The following is a 21,075-nucleotide window of genomic DNA, read 5'->3' as shown; positions in this document are numbered from 1 at the left end:
ATCGGCATGGATTTGTGATTTATTTTTTCGTTTGGTTTGGGTCCATTTTGGGGTCCATCTTGGAGTTGAGTTGTGGTATGCATCAAGAAATATACACCCTTGTAAAATGATAATTAAAATTCATAAAAATAAATAAAATGATGTTTTTGCATATTTATACATGTAGTTGTAGTTAGTAAAAGGATTTCACTTGTTAATATCGCAGAATTTTTTCGTCTCTTAGCAACCTACCTGATCCGTAAGACGTGTACTATGGAAAATATATGCAAATATACATCGCACATGAAATAAAACAGTTTTCTGTGAAAGTATACAATGTGATGTTTTGTTTTAGTAAATGTAAAAATGTTTACATGTAAATAATGGTACTTCATGTATATGAATGGTGTTTTGCATGTTGTTCGCTCACTGCATGAAGTAGTTCTTGTTCTTAGAAATTTGTGTCGTTCCCTTTTAGTGTGTCATTAAACAGAATAAAATGAACAATGAATGTAACAGTTTGCATTCAAAGAACCCAATCTGATCGTTTTCTTGATGACCTTTTGTTTTTCATGTTCAAGCACAGGTACTCTATGATAGGCTGCATCACGTGCATGTTGTGGAAATAGATTTTGATTTGATTTGATTTGATTTGAGTGATTCAGACATGATTAAGTTGACTCCGCTGGACATACCTTGTCTCAGATGGCCTCTGATAAACAAAGTGTGATTCAGTACGTCCCACTTTGACTTTGATTTTACATTGATCTTAATTGATTTGATTTGATTTTCTCCAAGTTCAAAAATGAGAAAGATATTTGGCCCTTCATTTACTTTGACTTGATTTCATTTGAAATGATTTTGATTTGATTTTTCCTCAAGCTCAAAGATGAGAAAGACGTTGCCAAGAAGAACTACGAAGCCCTCAACGTCCAACTCAAGGACGAGTTGCCAAAACTCTGCGACATGGGTCTGTCGCTCTTCAAGAGCTGCGTGGTGTCGTTTGTGGAGGCGGAGAGAGACCACATCAACTCGACCCTCAAGAAGCTGTACCCCCTACTTGAGGTCAGTGGCAAACAAAGAGTTCATCGAGATTACTGAAATAAATTCTTGTTTACCACTTAAAGAAATAATTGTATTTTCTATTTGCGGAGCGTTGTGATCCAATGGTTACGGTGTTTGACTCATGTGCCTTGGTACATGTACATGGTGCTTGTGTTCTTGGGCAAGACACTTTACTACAATTGCCTCTCTCAACTCAGGAGTATAAATGGGTACCTGTGAAGGTAGAGACCAGAACGCGCTGATCTCGAGCTGCTGCAAAAACTGGTCTCATGGCCTGATGAACAGGGGTAATAATTGTGAAGCGCTTTGAGACCTTTGGTATAAAGCGCTATATAAGCATTACACTTAATATATATTATTATTTTTTAAAGTGAGATTGTTGATGTTCTTCAACAGCTCTCTATCGTCAAGTCCAGCTCCCTCTCAGACATCATGAAGACCTTTGAGACCTCGCATATGGCGGCCGTTGAGGACATGCACAAGTTCTCCTTTGTTCCTAAGAGTCTTGATAAGAAGGGTGACCGGCGTTCTGTCTACGGGACCAACTCGGAGCCCACACCGCCGCCTAGTGCACCGGTGAGTCAACTCATTGGATTCTTAAACTTGTCATAACTCCATTAATCTTATGTCTTGAGAAGTCATTACTGCATTAACTTCCTAGGCATTTTGGCTTGGAATCACCTTGATTCCTGCAAAATACTTCGTACTTTCATTAAGGTGGTGGTGCAAATTTTGTTTTTGAAGTTTTCAAGTGACCGCAAGTCCATGTTTTAAAATTGGGGAGGTCTACTCTCTTCTATCTCCAAATTCCTCCAAAACAAACCATGGAGAACAGTTTAGGACTTGAGAAGGTTTCTCACGAATCTTCAGAATTCCTCGTCTGTGCCGAAAACCAACGGCACCCTCATTGCATTTCAGCTTTCAAGCAGTTTTGCAACCTCCTTGAAAGAGATAGTGTTGTAGTTTAACGTCTTTAACCCTGAAAAATCCACCAAAACCTTGAAGATTTCAAAGAATCAGAGAGTGTTTTCCTGTTTCTTTTACTTCTGTGGGAGAATGTGGCCTAGTGGTTAGGGTTTGTGGCTCGTGATCAGAGGGTCAGGGGCTCAAATCCAGCTGTTGGTCATACGTTGTGTCCTTGGGCAAGCCACTTCACCACTACTTGCCTCTCTCCACCCAGGAGTATAAATGGGTACCGGCATTAGCTGGGGAGTAACTTGCGATGGACTAGCTTCCCATCCAGGGGGAGTAGAAATATTCTCAGTCGTTCCATGCTACTGAAACTGGAGTTAACGTCGACCTGATGGGCCACATTAGCTCATGACAGACTTTATTTTTAGTTTATTCCTGTGCCCAACCTGTTAGGGGAGACTTCTATGAGACAAAGAAAGAGTTTCCGTAATAAGAGTAAAAGGTAACGTGATTTCAAGAAGGAATCTTAGGAGAAAAGAGGTAAAAGGAAGAACAGAGTTGAGTTATCTCTGTTTATACTTTTTTTTTTTACCTTCACAGCGGCCTGATCCTGGCTCTCAGTCGGAGAAACAGAAAGCCAGCATCACTTCCCGGTACCCGGCCAACAGGGTCTACCAAGTATCAACGGAATTCAACTCCCAGCAACCGATGGACATGTCTGTCAAGAAGGGGGAGATTGTGGGCATCATTAAGGAGCAGGATCCCACGGGAAGCGGGCAGAAGTGGTACGTGGACAACGGAGGTGAGTCTAACCGTCTTGGGTTTGACCTTAAACACTGTTAGTAACAGGATTTCAAGCTTCAAATATTGGCACCCTACAAATGTATCTACGTACTCTGTTTTCCTAAAACATTTCCTGCAGAAATGTATGAGCCATTGACATCCCTGAATAAAAAAAATTGTTTTCAGTTGATGTTTGTATGACTGGTTTTACTGAGATTTGGTAGACGAATATGGAGTGTCATGGCCTAGCGGTTAAGAGCACCGGACTCACGCTCTGGTGTTTCAGAAGCAGCAGTGGTATGGGTTCGAGCCCGGACGGACACTTGTGCCCTTAAGCAAGGCACTTAACCATTATTGCTTTGTTCTTCGGATGGGACGTAAAGCCGTGGGTCCCATGTGTGGTGTAATGCAATGCACCGTAACAGAACCCAGTAACATTCTTTGCTAAGAGAAGGGTTTGCCCAAGTGTTTCTGGTCTCCTGTTAAAACTCCCCTGCGGAGTCCTTAGGAAAAGAGCCAACCAAGATACCAAGATAATAAAATTCATGCTTCAAACTTTTTTCATAGTTTTCACGAAAGATGTAAAAGGGGCAGATTCCCACAATTTCGAAGTTTAACTCTTAAAAATAATTACATATTTTTTTATATCCCAGCTTCACAAGGCTTCATTCCCTCTGCCATTCTTCAAGCTGTGGGCGGTGAAACCACGAGCCCAGAAGGTTACGGTAGCGATGACGATTGGAATGCATTCACACAAAGGCAGCAACAAGCACAGGTCAGTTTGCCCAAGTAGGATCTTATTTCTCGTGTTAAAGGAAGATTTGAAGAGTTTAACTTCAACAAGCACCCAAAATCACACAGCCTTTTATTCCTTGTACTGCCCCAAACCGTGCATGTTACTTCGCGTATAGCCCCAAACCACCCTGCCTGTTACTCCCTGTACCGCCCCAAACCACCCTGCCTGTTACTCCCTGTACCGCCCCAAACTACCCTGCCTGTTACTCCCTGTACCGCCCCAAACCACCCTGCCTGTTACTCGCTGTACTGCCCCAAACCACCCTGCCTGTTACTCCCTGTACTGCCCCAAACCACCCTGCCTGTTGGTTAACTACCCCAAACGGCCCTGCCTGTTACTCCCTATACTGCTCCAAGCCGCTCCACCACTGTATGGTTTTATGGTTTTCCAAGCAATAAGTATGATAATGGTATGTTACCAGAACACAAGGCATGACTTGTGACTGACTACTCTGGAAAGACCTAACTAACAGTTTTATCGCCTTTGTTATCTGCAGTACTACTATGCCGAGTGGGAATTCACAGCATCGGCAGAGAACGAGCTATCTCTGGCCGAGAGGGACGTGGTCCAACTAATCTCAGATCGAGACATTGAAGGCAACTCGGAATGGTGGCTGATGGATAAGAACGGGCAACGGGGCTACGTCCCATCGGCCTACCTTGCCAAAATTGACTGAAAGTAGGAGGTGCATGTGATTACACCTGTATCAAGACTGTTACTTGAGCTAATGGCTTTGTGCATGACCAAGAGAGGGCAGCCTAACAATGTACAGCAAATATAGATTGGTTCTTGGTCCCTCTGTTATATTCAAGACTATTAAGGGAGGGTTGGGAACCAGTCTTGAACTCTCAGTGGCAGTGTTGGTTACAGTCGGACTTCATTGTCAAAATCGACTGAATTTGTTAGCGGATACATGTTATTGCTAATTTCAAGATCTTAACTGGAGCTATTGTCAATGTGCATGATCCAAAGAGGGCAGCCTCTCAATGTACAGCAAAGATAAGTCGGTCCCTGGTCCCTCTGTTATATTGTAGATTATAAAGAGAGGGTTGGGAACTTATCTTTAACTCTAAAAATGTGAAATGTGGCAACTCTCCCTCTGCCCACATTGACTGAGGTATTGGCTGTTGGCGCATGAGTAACCAGAGTAAAGTAATGCAAAGGTGGGCTGGTTCCTGGTCAATCTAGTAAATTCAAGACTATGAAGGGAGGGTTGGGAACCAATCTTAAACTCTAACATTGGCAGTGTGCGTACATGCCCATGGCCTACCTAGTCACCATTGATTGAATGTTGTAGCAGGTGTTGGCCTACATCAGCACCCTTACTGGAGCCAGGGTTTTGCCAAACCCTGGCTACATTTTCGGCTAAAGTGTTTAATCCGTCTTAATTGCCTCTTGTCTTGCCTACACAGACAATATAATATGTTTTACAGAAAGGTGAGGTCCAACTAAATATTGGCATTGTGTAGCTTATAAAGGAGCAAACTAGTAAAAGGTCAAAATCATCACCGTTTTCACGAACTGACATGCACGCGCTGTGTGCTTTCAGTTCATGAAAATAAATTCGGTTTTCATGAACTGAAACGCAAGCATGTTGCGGAAATACAATTCAGAGAAAAAGAAAAAATGCTTTTAAAGGTTTGACACGTGTAGAAAAGTTTATTACACGAACCCATTGCGTGTTTCATTAGCTGTGACTTCAACCAGATGTATTTTTTATCCTATTTATTTGTATGTATGCTATTATGTTACTTAACCTTTTTTATACCTATGCCATTTCGCTATCGGTACGTCTTTGTCAGTATTGTTTGGAGATATCTCTTTTTGTAATTTAAAGTTCTTTTTTTCATGTGCAAGCTGCATTTTCCCCAAATTTTTCATTGTTTTTATATTGCCAAACAAAATCTACTTTGGAAAACTGTATGTTTTTTTTTTTTTTTAATGAAAATGGATATAAGGTATAATGGATATAAGATATGAAATATTTTGGTATGAAGAAATATTTATCTTAACAAGGTGAGCAATTTTCTTATTATAATTTTTATTATTCTTATTGGGTTTTTTTTGGGGGGGGGGTGTTCGATCTTCAGCAGGTCAACTAAAACCATAATTTCTCTCCACCACCGTCTGTTAATTTCATTGGGTCTTCACCTCTCATTTTTTTGTCCACAAGTACTAAGTACAGTGTGTGTCAATAAAAATGTAGCAGTCAATCCATAAATATTAAAAATACTAGCAATTTCGTTTTGCAAAAGTTGTCTATAGAGTCTGAAGGTGTAGTAAATACTCTACACAATGGTTTTTATCCCATCTCATTTGGACACCCCAGTCCAGAGACACAGCTAATTAAATGAAATGACATGAATTCTAAGTTGAGCCGCTTTTCAGATTATCTGGCATCCAATGAAAGGCATTCACATACCAAGAAGGCGTGTGAATGCCCCTCATCAGACATTAGTCAATCTGAAAAGTGGCCCAAAGAGAGTTTGACATCTGTACAAGCTTTGCCGTAACTTTTAAACAAAAGGTCCAAAAAGCCTCTGTAATGATGACGTCACACTTTGTTGACATGTGCACTTTTCTATGGAGCCAGTGGGGCCCCATGTTCCACTGAGCACCATAGGAAAGCACACACGTAAACAGAGTGTGACGTCATAAGTACAGAGGCTTATTCACACTGAACAGAAATCCTGTCAAGTGTAAAGAAACACACAATCATCTCATTGTAATATTTGTACAAACAAACAGAAAACAACGAGTTAGTTTCCTCAGACAATAATGGTGTTTGACACCCTACACAAACAGTTTACCATTCAGCAACTGTGGATTGTCCAGCTGTGGATTTAAATTTGCTGATGATGAATCATTTTAATGGAGTTCTTGTAGAAATGGTCAAAATCAGTATTCAGTCTGATCTGCAGAAAATAATATTTTCCTATACTAAGATTGTGATCTTAAGTGTGTGGTCATCCCCTTGTGAATATTTGAACATATGTTTGAATAATCAAAAAGACACCAGTAAAACAATAATTCAGTGTGAAATGTGTGTGTAAACTATTAAGAAGCAATAATTTGTGTCCATATCACACAACATACTACAGAGAAATATCAAATAGAAATATTAGTGCTTTCAATATTGGGTTTTTCCCTTCCCCTACGTATTTTTATAAGTACTGTATACTCCGTGTTGTCCCGAGTAATTGTGAGAAGAAAAAAAATTGCCTGAACTCCCGCTTACTAGTGCAGACGTCTTACCAATCGAACAACAAGCTCGCCGGGGCTCGTCTTGCTGGTTCGCATCTGGTAAAGCATCGGGTTCCGCAACAAAACTATTTATAAGTAATATTTATATAAGTAGTGCTTGTGATAAAAAAAAGTAACAAAAGACTGTGCAAAAGTCAGTGACTTTTTCATAAAGTAGAACATTTATTCAATGTTTCCTCGTAACCCAAGTCTTCTAGATAAAAATACTGCAACGAACATTAACCAGTGGCCAAGTTCGGGCAAGGACCATTAGTCGACTAGTGGTTGATTTGTGACGTACCTTACGCCTGCGCACCGATAGCAACGTGCGAACGTCTCTAGTCAAACGCTGGTCAAAATGTCATCGCAAAACGTCTGAATCCTGGCTCTCTGCTAGCGTTATGAATGCGCGCGGCTATTGGTTACCAGCGAAGCAACCAACCCCAGTAGGCTGGTTCCAAATAGTCGACTAGCGTAGTCAACCACCGTCGACTAGACAGAGTTCGGGCAAACGTTAGTTAACCATTGGTCAACTATAGTCCTTGCGCGAACTTGGCCCTTGTTGTGATACATAGTTATGCCCTAAGTCTGTAAACTACCGTACCTGTAAACATTGTTTTGTATTTAAACCACCACCAGAACATAAGTCTGCTGATCATTGTCTTAGCCATGCCAGACTCATGCTTTTGTTGAATTAAAACCCATGAGCTATTCCTACTTTTTGCATAAATATAAAATGTTTCACGAATGTAGGAAGGAAAAGGTAGTATTCGAGTTAATAGTGAAAGTACTTAGGGAGCTGTACATGTGTGTTTCGTAGCGCTATGCTATTCACCCAACTCATGCATTCTTTCATACCTAGTGTGATCTTAACATTTATACCTATCCAATCTGCCTTTCATTGTTAACCTTTCAAATAGATGCTTTTTCATAACTTTGAAATTCGATGGCTATCGTACTTATTATGCTCTGTGGTTTTATCAATGTACATGTATTAATTTTTGTTTTCTATGATATCTTACCTTATGCTTTCGTTTACGTTTTTTGCTTCTTTTAAATGGTGAAAAGTGGACAAGTTTTTGTGGCTCCGAGATCTGGTGTGAGCAGTTTTCTGCTATATACATTGTATCGTGTTTGATGTGGTCATTCCATAGAAAGCCATGACTGTTAATCATCACATGTGCACCACACGTGTATCACATGTGCACCACATGTGCATCGCATGTGTATCACATTGCACCACGTGTGTATCACATGTGTATCACATGTGCATTACATGTGCATCACATGTGTATCACATGTGCATTACATGTGCAACGCATGTGTATCACATGTGCACCACGTGTGTATCACATGTGTATCACATGTGCATTACATGTGCATCACATGTGTATCACATGTGCATGACATGTGCATCGCATGTGTATCACATGTGCACCACGTGTGGTGCACATGTGTATCACATGTGCACCACATGTGTATCGCATGTGTATCACATGTGCACCACATACGTATCCCGTTAATACAGGTGCTGTTTTTGACGCTTGAACTTTTGTATTTTCGACCGATAAGGACATTGTAAAAATCAAATTCAAGGGAAGAGACAAAAGTGACAATATCTTTGCTGGAGTAAATTTGGATATTCAGTAAACATACTGGGTTTTTTTAAACTCATGTTTTAAAAATGTGGCACTGCATCTTAAAATGGGACATGAATTTACTTCTAAATTCTCCAAAATGTCGAAGAATATCCATTTAATTTGTTTGACTATTGTGTACCATGATTTGAAAGCTGTTTGTGAAATTGTGAATCTGAATAGATAAATTAAGTGTTGATTGTTTGCTGAAGTATACCTGTATTAAGCTATTAAGCTTCGCCCACAAAATGCAATAAATTTAACATTGTGGATCACGTGTGTTATATGCAAACCATTTATATAGTATATATGTGTTCATAGTATGTAAAAAATCCCCTATGTGTTTGTAGTAGGGAAGTATAAAATGTTTGCAAGTGTTGCCTATATATATATTTTAATGCGCTGATGAATTTGTGAATTTTTGGTTGTAGAAATCAACCCATTTATACAACTTGGTGTGTACATGAAAAAATGTGACGCGTAATTGTATATTTTGTTGTATTACATTGTAACGGGTGTCATTTTGTGTTGATGGTTGTACTCAATTTTAAGGCATGATATAATTATTTGTAATTATAAGCAGAAATGGTATAAGTATTGTTATTCAACAAGGCCTCAATTCCAACTTTATTATAGTTGCTTTTAAATGCATACCAAGCGGTATCTAAAATCTGGATTGGAAACATACATATCACATGTTCAGTCAGTGTTCATCACATGCTCTTCACATGCACATCACATGTGTCTCACATGTGCACCACATGTGCACCACATATGCACCACATGTGCATCACATGTGCACCACATGCGCACCACATGCGCACCACATGCGCACCACATGTGTATCACATGTGCACCACATGTGTATCACATGTGCATTACATTTGTATCACATGCATCACATTTGGGTCTCGTGTGTATTGCATGTGCATCACATGCTCATCACAAGTCTGTCACATTTGATTACATGTTTTATTCACATGTCACATGACTATACATGTGCATGTTGCAGTCATAGCTTTGTGGCATTCAAATATCATTTTCCACATTAGTCAAATATGATCATGGTTATTTGTATTTCTAAATACAACTGCACCAGTAACAGATTTTGTGCCGTAAAGCACCCATGTCATGAAGAAATGAAAAAGATATATCGAACAGCTCCATATAAATTTGTTAATATTTAAAAAGTAAAAATGTGAAAATTAAATGAAGCCCTAATCCTAAAATAAGTTGCCATCAATAAATTACTGTTAAATGTCTGCATCTTTTGCCATGTGTCCAAGATTATTGCATTTGTCTCCTATTTATCTACTTAACATATTTTAAAAAAATCCCTTCTAACCTCAAAATGGAAATGCCTTTATGAAATTCTGTGTTATACAGTTACGCCTGAAGAAATCCCTGTAATCTGATTGGTAGGTCGTTGATCACATCTCATTTTATAATTCGTCCAACCCACGGCCCAGCTGCACCGCAGAAATAGAAGTTCTATTCCATGGTAAATAGAAGTTCCATTGCACGATCACACGATTGATGGATCTGACCTATCAGATGTTGAGGATTTATTCAGGTGTTATATAAAACAATAATGATTGTTTGCAATCGGTGACAGACTGAATGTTCCATTCCACTTGGCTTCACCTATTTCATTGTCACCTCAAGAATTTATTCTTACCATTGCACTCATAAACATTCATTACTTGTATAATAATTGAACAAATTCTAATACCTTATAACACCTGTAACCCTACAATGAAAATATGCATAAATGAATATCCATAAGTTAAATTTTAAAAAGACCGCTCTTATAATTATGGCGAAATTCAAAGTTAAATGAAAAAGTGGTTAGTTAATGAATAATCATGTACTTAGTTAATGAATATTCATTATCATATCGACGATTCTATACACCAGATTGAATTCCGAGCCTTTCATGTAATCGACCATAAATATACAAAAGGCTCCTTTTTTTACTCTGGTGCCACATAATTTGAGGGAACAACAACAAACAACTTCTGCAGAAATGTTGTTATGTGACCTGAAATTAAAAAAGAAGAAGAAGAAATGTCATGAGAGAGATATGCCTTACACATAGAAACAGGAGCCCACCATGACAAAAATACCACGCAATCTGTGCACGAACCTACGGGCAATGAACCAGTCAACATGTTCATTATTCATCAACTATGAATGTGTATTGGCATCTTTCGACACATTGTTGCAATCTTCTTTGTTTTTAATCACTGGAGACATTTTTGGGGAATCCCGTTTGTTTGAGACAATCTAAAACAAGGCCCTTAAAATTGGAGAGCCAAATACTGTCCAATCAGAATTAACATTACAACATCTCATTCAACACTGACCAATGCCATTCGTTCTTCTGTGCCTGGAGTCTGATACGTCCTTCACATGCACATCAGTCTGAAGATTGTTACAGCGTCTATTACAAGGCCTACTTCTAAGCCTACTTTCAAAATCATTTTCTTCAACCATTTATTGCTTTATAAATCAATACATCACACTCACCTACAACGCGCGGCCGCAACTTGAAGTGGACGAAAGGAAAATAGAAGACGAGCCCAGACAGAATAAACAGACATGCGTAGATGATCTCGATGTCGGGTCCGTTTACGAACGGCGAAATAACGAGGTACAGAGAGCAGATGAAAACTAAAATAGCCAGAATGATGGGAACCTGTGGAGCAAAACACCATTGTAAATGGTCAATTTGTGATTAAATTACCTTTTCGCGAATGCAGTAGAGTTGTCCCCAGAGCCATCTGGAAGACTGTTAAACTTTCGTAACAATTCCGGATCCACATATTAGGTTGATGAGACTACAGGTGGCAGCAAATAGCCCTATTCCCAAACTCTTGATGGCAGCAAACAGCACCTCAGTAACTGTCGACCTTTTTTTACCAACAAGTTGTTCGACCCATGGCCTCGCTCCCTGCGTGTTTATCCGTCATGCGTTCCGAATACCGCAACATTTTTGCGTGTATGTATACACGGCCTCCAGAGCGAACCGGTTAATAATGTGCAAGTTGGGGCAAAATCTTTTGCCACCCATGGCTTAATGTATGCCCTTGTGGCAGCCAAAATCATTCTGTGTTTACAAACTAAAACAAATGTGTGTATAGTAGTGCACGCATGCTCATAATATAAAAATAAATGAACTCTGCTGCCACCAACCATTCCTTTAAAAGTTGTTATAACGTGAATTTTTATATTTTGAGACTTTTATTAATTTGCGCAGAAAAAAATTGACGCTCCCTAAAATAAAAAAAGAGTAATTTTATTTGTACTTTGAAGGGTCTTGGTCGGTTGGGCTGTCTGTAGCGGAGGACTGGGACGGCCAAGACTGATGCACCATAGAACCCCCAGCCAGCGAAGCTCAGACCATAAAGCAAGGTGTCGAATGAACCGATGGCTATCAGAAACAGCGAAATCAAGACCTCATAGGGGACAAACAGAACAGTGATGACACTGTTAACAACTCCTCTGATAGTGTTGGTAACTTTGCAGCTCAACAGAGTGTGAATTTACATTAGTCCATGGGCCCGGACCCAAACATTCACATATACCGGTACCACCTGTGATTGCAAAATATAGTTGCTGTTTTTTTTTATATTACAATACATCTCTAGCTTATATTTTGATATGATAGTATAATGATAACCTTAATTTGCAGCGTGGTAGCTTATTTGTTATCATCTCCCGAGTGATCAGACCCCAAACAGGATGCCACTTTTTATTCTTCTCCAGGCTTATAATTCATTTACCAATTAAATTAGTTTTGCCACCTCAGATGGTGGCAAAACCTATGGACTAACTCATGGACTACATTTCGTATATAGGCCTAATTTGGTATTGAAGTAATATCTTAAAATATTTTATCTCTGGATTTTTGGGGCTTTTTTTGGCATAATTATACAGACCGACATCACGTGATTATACCTCCAGGCAAATACCGGGCAGAGGAGTTCTTCTGTTGACGCTGATCATGCTCAGAAATTGTACCATGTGACCTTCACGGCTCGTCACGTACGGAAGCCTATAGATAACCCACAAAAATCCATGTAACAAAATGATTTAGATTTAAGAGTATGTCCATTTTCACGTTGCTAATTAATAATAATAATACAAAAGGACACGTGAAATCTTTAGATTGTTGGGACTTTAACGAAAATGACCGGCAGCTATATTTGGGGAAACTTGTTGCTTAAAATGTTCACCTGGCGTCGGCCAAGACGTTGCCCATGCACGCACCGAACATAGATATGCAGATACCGAGGGGTATTACCCAATACATTACCCCCAGAGATCGCTCGGCAAAATTCTGAAAAGAAAGCAAGGAAGGTACAATGTTGGTGTATAATTCTAAAGGCTATTCAAATGATTATTTTTGTATTCTGACCAAATAAAATTAGCTTTCTGCAGGGTTAAAAACAAACGTAACGCACGTATATACTAGAATTTGTATCCTTGTGGAGTCACTTCTTTGTTGTCGCATACTAAAATTTTCGAGTTTGAAAGTGTACTTTCAAAATGCTCCCATTTTAACCAGAATTAATTTCCTGGGCTGAAATTCGGACGTAATATCCCTTACATAAAATCCTTCAATTTGCGACGATGAATGGAAAGAGAACTTCATCCTCTTTACAAAACCGCTACCCCCAGTGCGCTCTGACATTGGGTTCTCGAGATACGTTGAGATAAACAACCAAAGGTCTGTCACAAACGGTCATTTTCTGTTCCGCTCCATAGGCAATTGCCCCATACCCCACATTTTCATTAAAAAAATGATCAGTGGTTTTTCTGCCTTTCCAAGCTAGACATAGATAGACTTAAAGTCAGAAGAAAGAATTTTCATAATCTGCAACCCCCAGATTTGTGCGACCGTCGATCCGTTCTGAAGATACAAGGAATTTAGTGTAAAAATGTGTCATTTCCTCACGTTAAACTTGTGTGGACATTTCCGGTCGAGCCGATGCGCGCTTCGTTTTATTATGGTAAAGTGTGTGCGATTTAAATTTAAATATTCAAATTAATGCGCATATATTATGAGTGATACCAACCACTGCGACTGCGTCAGATGCAATGAGCTCATCAGGTGTGAGGACAGTTAGATACGACATGTTGACCAGGATGTAGATGCCTATGATAGCCGGTATACCAACAATGGCGGCAAGAGGAACGTTTCTATTGGAAGAAATGTATAGTAGAAGTTCAACAAAAACGGCGACAAAACACCTCCTTTTATCTCACTTTTTCTTAAATTACCTTCCAAACTACTGTTGAACAAATTACAAATCTGATCTACCGGATAAGTTGAGTTAAGCCAGACATTTATAGTTCTGATTATTGAAGGATGCTATTGGGGCGCGTAAAATTCCAAAATAATACTGTTAAGAATATTATCAAAAAAATAATAATGATTACCTTTTTGGATTTTTAATTTCTTCGTACACGGTGTTCAAAGACCCCCTGCATGAAAGACAAAAATTGCGCTTAATGTAACATATAGATTTGGCTATAGTCTTTGGTTTGTTTGACTATACTCTATAGGTTAGGATAGGGTAGCTGTGGCTAAGAGCAGGATGAACAGATGACTACGAAGACTATACAAAGACACACTGGTAATGACTATGAGCTCAGCTATATGGAAAACTGGTTTATTTTCAAGAACTCAATATTCTACCGGTATTGTGTATGTACAGAACTATAACCTCAGACCATACGGCTGCATCAGCTGATGGGTATGGCTGGGTACTAGAATACGGAAGTTGGAGACACTCAGACAGAAGAAAGAGGTTCTGAAGAGTTTTGTAGATGAAGACTGGCCAGAGCATAGGGCTGAATCAGCTTATGGCTATGCCTCTGGTTTCCCAGGGAGAAGAAGAAGAACTCAATGAAAGTGGGAAAATGTGGACATTTTATACAGTTTCAGAGGAACCACTTGTGGTGAAAATAGGAGATGATGTCATATAAGGAAAACATAACTTATATGACATCATTTCTGAGTAAAGGTAGACTGACCATGGACTGACGTAATGGTCAGTCTGGGGGAGTACCCTTATGAGGTCACTTTCCCCTGTACAAGGGTTAAATCACAGTCTTGGTATGCTGTGGGTGTATTGCTTGGAAAAGAGTGACGTGAAGACCTTGGGTGTAATGTGGAACACCTGTTGTGAGAGTGGTATCAGGGATGTGTGCTCAGGGTCAGTCTAAATTTTGGTCTTACATTAATATGGTCATGCTAAACTCTAGCCAACATATTTCGCTCATATTCTCCCCACGTTGGCTTGTGTGGAACGAATCGCGTAGACCTACAATAGGGATTTAAAAGTCTAGAACTCGCAATATCTGCATTCCTGCATTGAAGTTGTCATGTAAAAATCATGACCAATACATTGGGCCCCGCCCACTTTGTCCGTGGGCCTCATCAATGCATTGCATTTTACCAAACGCGCGCGTCACATGCGAGTGCACGCGCATGTCGGACATTAATACACGCCCGTCAGACATAAATCACGGCTGTGATTGGTCAAAACAACATTGGGCGGGGCTTAGTGGATCAGATCAGTATACACGTACGTACCATCCGTCGTACGGGTACAAGCCTTGGTAGAAAGCAGCTGTTAGAGTCAGGACCTTTGTGTTGGAGCCGCGGAAGGATACACTGGGACTGATGTGTGTAGTGTGACCTGACAAATAGAGTTCCATAAGGTTATTGATACACCATCTTCTAAAAAAAATTGTCTTAAATGCAGGTGTGACACGCCCGCATTTCACCAATTGTTTCCTACCATGCAACAGTAACACCACCATCACAGCCATTAATTACTAGAAGGCAACACGATCCATAACATCATCGTCACATATTTTTCTTGCCTCTAATGTTGCAAATCAAATACATTATGAATCATCATTAAAACCAAAATCGCTTACCCTTTTCTTAATTAGTTCGAAGCCGTTCCCCTACGTACTTCACACCTGTGTGATAATTACTCTCCACTCCCACTAATTATTCTCTTTGATTGAGTCTCATCGTTTTCCTCACTCATTTCCTCCTCGTGCGCGTCTTTTTGGCCACCTTATCTCGATTTTCAAATCAACTAAAAAAATCCAACCATTCTCCTTCAATCTGTTACATTTCTGACCGATTTTGTCCCTAACTCTTGCAACCCTAACTCACCTTGTATCATCATCCACACGCCGACAGCGACGATGATGAGCAGCGCGATGACCTTTGACACCGTGAAAACAACATGGAGGTGGGTTGTCCACTTGACACTGACGGCATTCACAAACCCCACGATCACTGAAGAAGAAAAAACACACAGATTTTGTTAAACGGTGAACCAATAACTTCTATCATGGCAACTGGATAGAAATGTTCGATTACTTTATAGGTTCATTGAATATGAAAGCACCATTTGCTGTGTCTTCTCATGTAAAATGCAGATGTAAGGTTGCCATACTCATGCTTCAGAATAAAAAGAACCCAAAAATACGGGCTAGACAAAATACTGACAAGTCGCAAAAGTAACAAAATTATATTTGCAAGTCGGTGTGCTCAGCGAAGAGTATTTCCGATGACATCGTCATTGGTCAGCTTGTAATATTTAAGGAAATAGTTCCTGCACTTCGCAGTTACATGAAAGTGTTATGTTGTGGACCGGACTACCTTAAACTTACTGAGAGCCAACACAGCAAACAGCTTGATGAGAATATCTGGGCTCGGACAGTCTCCGGGTACGAGGAACTCAGCCATGTACGTCCCCATGGCCAGGGTCCCCAGGGCCTGACCCCCTGGTCGTGTCAGGAGGCTGGAAGTCCAGGAGTACAGGAATGCCGGGATATCACCGTAGGCCTCCTTCAGGTAAATGTACTGGCTCCCAGATTTGCCTGTGACGATGCTCAGCTCAGCAAAACACAGAGCGCCTGAATAAAATTAAAATATCACTGGAAAGGTAGACCTAGAAGTCGACATCTTAAACGTGTATAAGCCTCTGTAATGATGACTTCACGCTTTGTTTACATTATGTGCCTTCTCATGTGAGCCTGGTGGGGACGACAGTTTCGTAGCCCAGTAAACAAAGTGTGACGTCATCATCAGTACAAAGGCTTATTAGCTGTATGCGATTTGCGCAAAATTATCTCAGGATGTCGAAAACTCACGTGTAAGATGTCGTCATCCTATTATATATTCTCTCAGGATCTCACCATCCTTGATGGCACCTTCAGAGCTCCGTACTATGAAACTCCTTAACAATTTTTTAACGATTCAAAAGAAATACGAACACCCCTCTCTACTCATAAGGACGTCATTTCGTTCTGTTTCTTTTGCTCTTTTCTAGTTTGTAGCCCACATCTCGAGGAAGTCTCAAATAAATAAAATAAATTGTTAACTCTAACAATGAATGAAAAAAAAATTGCATCATGTTAGTGTTTTACGATAGATCATAACAGGTTTTTTTTTCTTCTTTTGCCTGTGGAAAAATGCACACTAACATTAACATTATTTTGAGGGCAGTTGCCGTTTAAGGGCAGTAATTGCCGTTTGTAGCCTATGGAAAAACATCTACTTATTAACTGTTCAATAAAAAAAATTCAATAAAATTCTTGTAATTTATTTTTATGACGTACTTGTCTGATGATCAAGGAAATCTTGCCTATTCATTTTTAAATATCTCTTCGAAAATCGTATTTTATTAAAAAAAAATATCCCACAAATGAATATATCCTCCACAAATGTAGAGTGTTATAGATACATTGGTTAAAATGCCTTATATGTTTGAAAGACATGTTTAATAACAGTTTATTAGACAAATACAGACTCAAAGCCAAACATTAATGGGGGGTTTACCCATGTTACCCTGAGACGCATCTACCATTTTGCACATAAAGGACCCAATTCCAATATCAAACATAATTTTGTACAGTTTGGATTTTAACATAATGCAATCATCGTTATATATTTGAAATTTTGTATTTTTAAATATTTTCAGAACATGCTTGAATTGAGTTATTTTAAGTATGTAGTAATTGAAAACCAAGTCATCAACATATGTTTTTATGTTGTCTGGACTCGAGTTATATTTAATTCTGAAATATTTGAACACCAAGCCATCAACGTATTATTGTCAGTTGATCAAGGAAAACTTTGCAGATTTAATTTAAACCATCTCTTTGAAAATCGTATTTTAAAAAGATTATTATTAAAAAAAACTCATCCAGCGTAATCAACTCCCCTTTAAATGCTTTAAAGGGTTCTGCTTCAAAGTTTTAAGTTTAGAAATGTTCAAAAGTGTTCAAAAGTTTGCTGTTTGCTGATGATGTTTGTAATAAAACAAAACAAGCCTCGCTTTAACGGTATCCCTTATTTTAAGCATTCCGCAAACACCAACCAATGGTCAACATAATTGCCCTAAAATTGAGCAAATCTATACAATATAGTACCCAACATATGACTCTTCTTAGTAACCAATAATTGAGAAAATATTAATCAACAACTTGTCAAATTTTTTTAACCATTTTTCGGTTAATGGCTTTCCAACAATTGGTTCTTTACATTAACCCAACTAACGGATGATTAATAGTACCCAACTGTTCAGTCTGTAATATTTCCCAAGTTTTAGGTAAACATGTTTGCCCAACGGCCGCTGGGCATTTTTCGCTCGACAGATGTGGATGTTGACTATTGTACCAACGTTGGGAAAAAAGTTGGGCAAAAGTTGACCAAAGTTTTTTTTGCAGTGTATTTGGGGCGTAACGACCAACATACCAGCCAAGGAGACCAGTCCACACACAAGCCAAATGATCAAGCTCAGCCCGACACTTTGTGTTCCTCGTAAGACTCCTTGAGGTGAGATGAAGATCCCGGATCCAATGATAGTCCCCATCACGATTGAAATTGCTTATAAGGGATGATATTAGAGCATAAATATAAAGATGGATGAGACAGAAAATATATTACCTTTGACCAAAACTGAGAGAGACACAAAAACAGTGAACGACTCCGGTACGGAGGATAGACTCAGATAATCTATTTATTTCAGACAATCTTGGAACATGTTTTGTGCAACTTTCTGCTCCTCTTATAAATGTATGAAAACTATTTGACAACCCATTTAGGGTTGAATTGTATTGAAAAGTGCACTTCTTTAAACATATAACATTTCCCATGCATTTCCTGACAAATGAGGGCGCTATTGCTGTGATGTCATTTCAGGAAGACACTGTTCTGAAAAAACATTTTTGAGAAAATGTTGCTCTTTGGCCGCTGTCATGTACTGAAGCAACAACGAGGCAAGAAACGAAAATTTACGATAGCAAAAAATCCAAAATTCTGGTAAACTTTGGTGCTGAAATAACTGTAACATTGAGGTTTCTGCCTGAAATGACATCACACATTTGCCCATGAATATGCAAATATACATTGGCATAAACAATAAAAAGGCACCAAATGACCTTAAAAATTGCAAAATGAAAATTTAAAATCAGTTTAAAGTGGTCATAAAGGCACATTTACACGGATTGTATTAAAAACATTACCTTGCATGGGGCCTTCAATTCCAATCTTACCTTTTACCAATCCGAGTTCTCGTCGCAGATGAACCTTTTCATCGCTGGAGGATCTCCTTCCAGAAGGAACAACACTTACGCTCCCACTGGAATCGGAAGGGCTACTGTCGTGTTCCGCCATTACACCAATGTTCTTGTTCATGGTCCGTTTCTATCAAGCGTTAAAAATGTTCACCAGTGTTAGTAGCTGTTCCTTCTCTGCTGGCATGGAATTTGCAAAAGTTGAAATCAAACTACATGACACACCGAGGATTTTTATAGCCCATATGGGACGGGGCGGGGCATAACAAAAAGAGAGGTAGTGACAGCTAGAAACGTCATGAAGCAGGGTTTCTTCGTCAAAAAAGCAACGGAGGGGACAAACTCCAGAGAAAAGGAAACCAATTTTAGAAAGAAGATGAAACTACACCACGATAGGCCCTAAGCACGGGTATGCCAGTGCGACTCACCTGGTTTATTTTGCATTATTTATTGCCTAAGTCAGTAATTTCCCCCAATCCAAATCCTCTTTATTCGGTCACTGAATCTAATTACGCCACTGTCTTGTTTACGTGTCAGAAGCGAAGGTCACCAAACTATCCTGTATGTACTGTTAAGTTTTCAAATGAACGACTGTACTCGTCTGCCGTTACAGTATACAAAACATGCTCAATACTGACCAAGTCCGAAAATGTGGGACTTATACTGTGTCCAAAAACTTAAGGTATTGAAAACATGCAATACATACAGTGCAAAATGGACTGGCACCTGAAACAACCAGTCGAACAGCGCTTCAGTACTGCATCAATCAACTGTCGGCTGACTGTGCCAAAGAAATATCTAGGATGTCGGGTACTAGGTCACTATTTCTACACATTTCTCCAAAGTCAGGCACCAGACTATGAATGAAGAAGTAAGTCTTGCCAAACAGTTGGACCATGGACGGACATGCACAAGTCTAGCAGCCTCATTTTGAAATCACTGGACTTCCCTCTCATGTGCAAGCCACAGCCAAATATTGAAGAAAAGTCTCCTTTAAAAATTGAATTGAGTCTTCAAACTTTGTTGGTGACATCAAGGACCTTCCCTTTGCCCATTGAAAGTTTTGGAGAAATTTGCTGTCTTAAGAGTGAGACAAAGTTGGCCTGATCTTCTTTTTCATCGTTTTGAGCACTTCAGGTCCCAGTCTGTTCAATACCATACGGACATTGCGGTGCGACCGTTCATAATTTTAGGGTCCTCGTGTGTAAATTCACGGTCCCGTAAAACAAGATAAGGAAGACGTACAGTTACCTTGTGACTTAGTAGGCTTTCGTCCGACATCTGTAGAGCAGGTCGACGAATAGTTTAGAATATCTTTAAAAGTACAGGACAGCATGCATGCAATACTTCACAACACACCGGATATACTACGCCTGCGTCTTCTTTACATGCAGAAAACAAGACAGTACACAAGCCCACACTGCAGTGGGAACTGGTACTGAAAACCACTATACAAAGCCAACTTTAATACCCGGACGTTCCCTTTCGTGCGGACAGAAGGTTGAATTCACAGCACCTATAAATATTCAATTCTAACAATGTCGTTGCTGCCCTTTCTATTGTGAGGCCTCTCCTTCATGGTTCCCCTTCATTGAGCCAGAGCCAGTGGGTCAAGCAAGGTCTGCATGAATTTCGTGTTGGAAACCCACGACTGATCACAAAGCATACATATGGACGGTAATTGTGGTAACAGCATGGGAATTTCATCTCTCTTGAGTTTTAAGAACCAGTTGTTTTAACTCAGTTGTTTTGAAAAAACTGGTTCTACTCAGAAACACACAACTCAACAGAGATCCACTAGGTGTTCTAGCACACCTTTCATACTAAGGTCATGTCCACTTTATGCAACCTACAAGTCTCATTTATTAAAAAGAAGCATAGGCCTACATATTATGATATAATAATCCCCAACGCCTATGCAACAAACTAATATAATTATAGGTGAAGTAGCAGAACTTGTGCCTAATTTCCGGAACAACAATTATGGAATTGGAAACTGTACCTGAGGCTGAGGCTTTTTTGCATAATTTGCAACAAGTGTAGGAT

The 21,075-nt window shown here is 39.5% G+C and overlaps 2 protein-coding genes across 3 annotated transcripts in view; one reads left to right on the top strand and one right to left on the bottom strand.

Annotated features, from left to right (window-relative positions):
* LOC119725657 (dynamin-binding protein-like) overlaps positions 1 to 6,239 on the top strand; it is a 42,570-nt gene extending 36,331 nt beyond the window's left edge. For both annotated transcript variants that reach the window (XM_038197146.1, XM_038197145.1), the window contains 5 exons: positions 862 to 1,044; positions 1,441 to 1,620; positions 2,557 to 2,758; positions 3,393 to 3,514; positions 4,032 to 6,239. In XM_038197146.1, coding sequence (XP_038053074.1) covers positions 862 to 1,044; positions 1,441 to 1,620; positions 2,557 to 2,758; positions 3,393 to 3,514; positions 4,032 to 4,211 — 867 coding nt within the window. In that variant the 3' untranslated portion in view covers positions 4,212 to 6,239. The remainder of the gene's footprint in view (positions 1 to 861; positions 1,045 to 1,440; positions 1,621 to 2,556; positions 2,759 to 3,392; positions 3,515 to 4,031) is intronic.
* Positions 6,240 to 9,554: 3,315 nt separating this feature from the next.
* On the bottom strand, positions 9,555 to 20,809 carry LOC119725655 (b(0,+)-type amino acid transporter 1-like). Its single transcript, XM_038197141.1, has 13 exons — positions 20,281 to 20,809; positions 19,009 to 19,159; positions 18,209 to 18,340; positions 16,120 to 16,365; positions 15,617 to 15,742; positions 15,020 to 15,125; positions 13,861 to 13,905; positions 13,497 to 13,620; positions 12,654 to 12,757; positions 12,376 to 12,472; positions 11,724 to 11,873; positions 10,945 to 11,113; positions 9,555 to 10,456 (listed from the first exon to the last, which is right to left on the bottom strand). Exons 1-13 carry the CDS (start codon positions 20,308 to 20,310, stop codon positions 10,389 to 10,391), a joined length of 1,548 nt encoding a protein of 515 aa, XP_038053069.1. The 5' UTR covers positions 20,311 to 20,809; the 3' UTR covers positions 9,555 to 10,388.
* Positions 20,810 to 21,075: the final 266 nt, after the last annotated feature.

This window comes from Patiria miniata, unplaced genomic scaffold (genome assembly GCF_015706575.1).
Source record: "Patiria miniata isolate m_02_andy unplaced genomic scaffold, ASM1570657v1 HiC_scaffold_19, whole genome shotgun sequence".
In the NCBI taxonomy this organism is placed as follows: domain Eukaryota; kingdom Metazoa; phylum Echinodermata; class Asteroidea; order Valvatida; family Asterinidae; genus Patiria; species Patiria miniata.
Note: the sequence above shows the minus strand (reverse complement) of the source record. Positions and strands in the feature narration are given on the sequence as shown.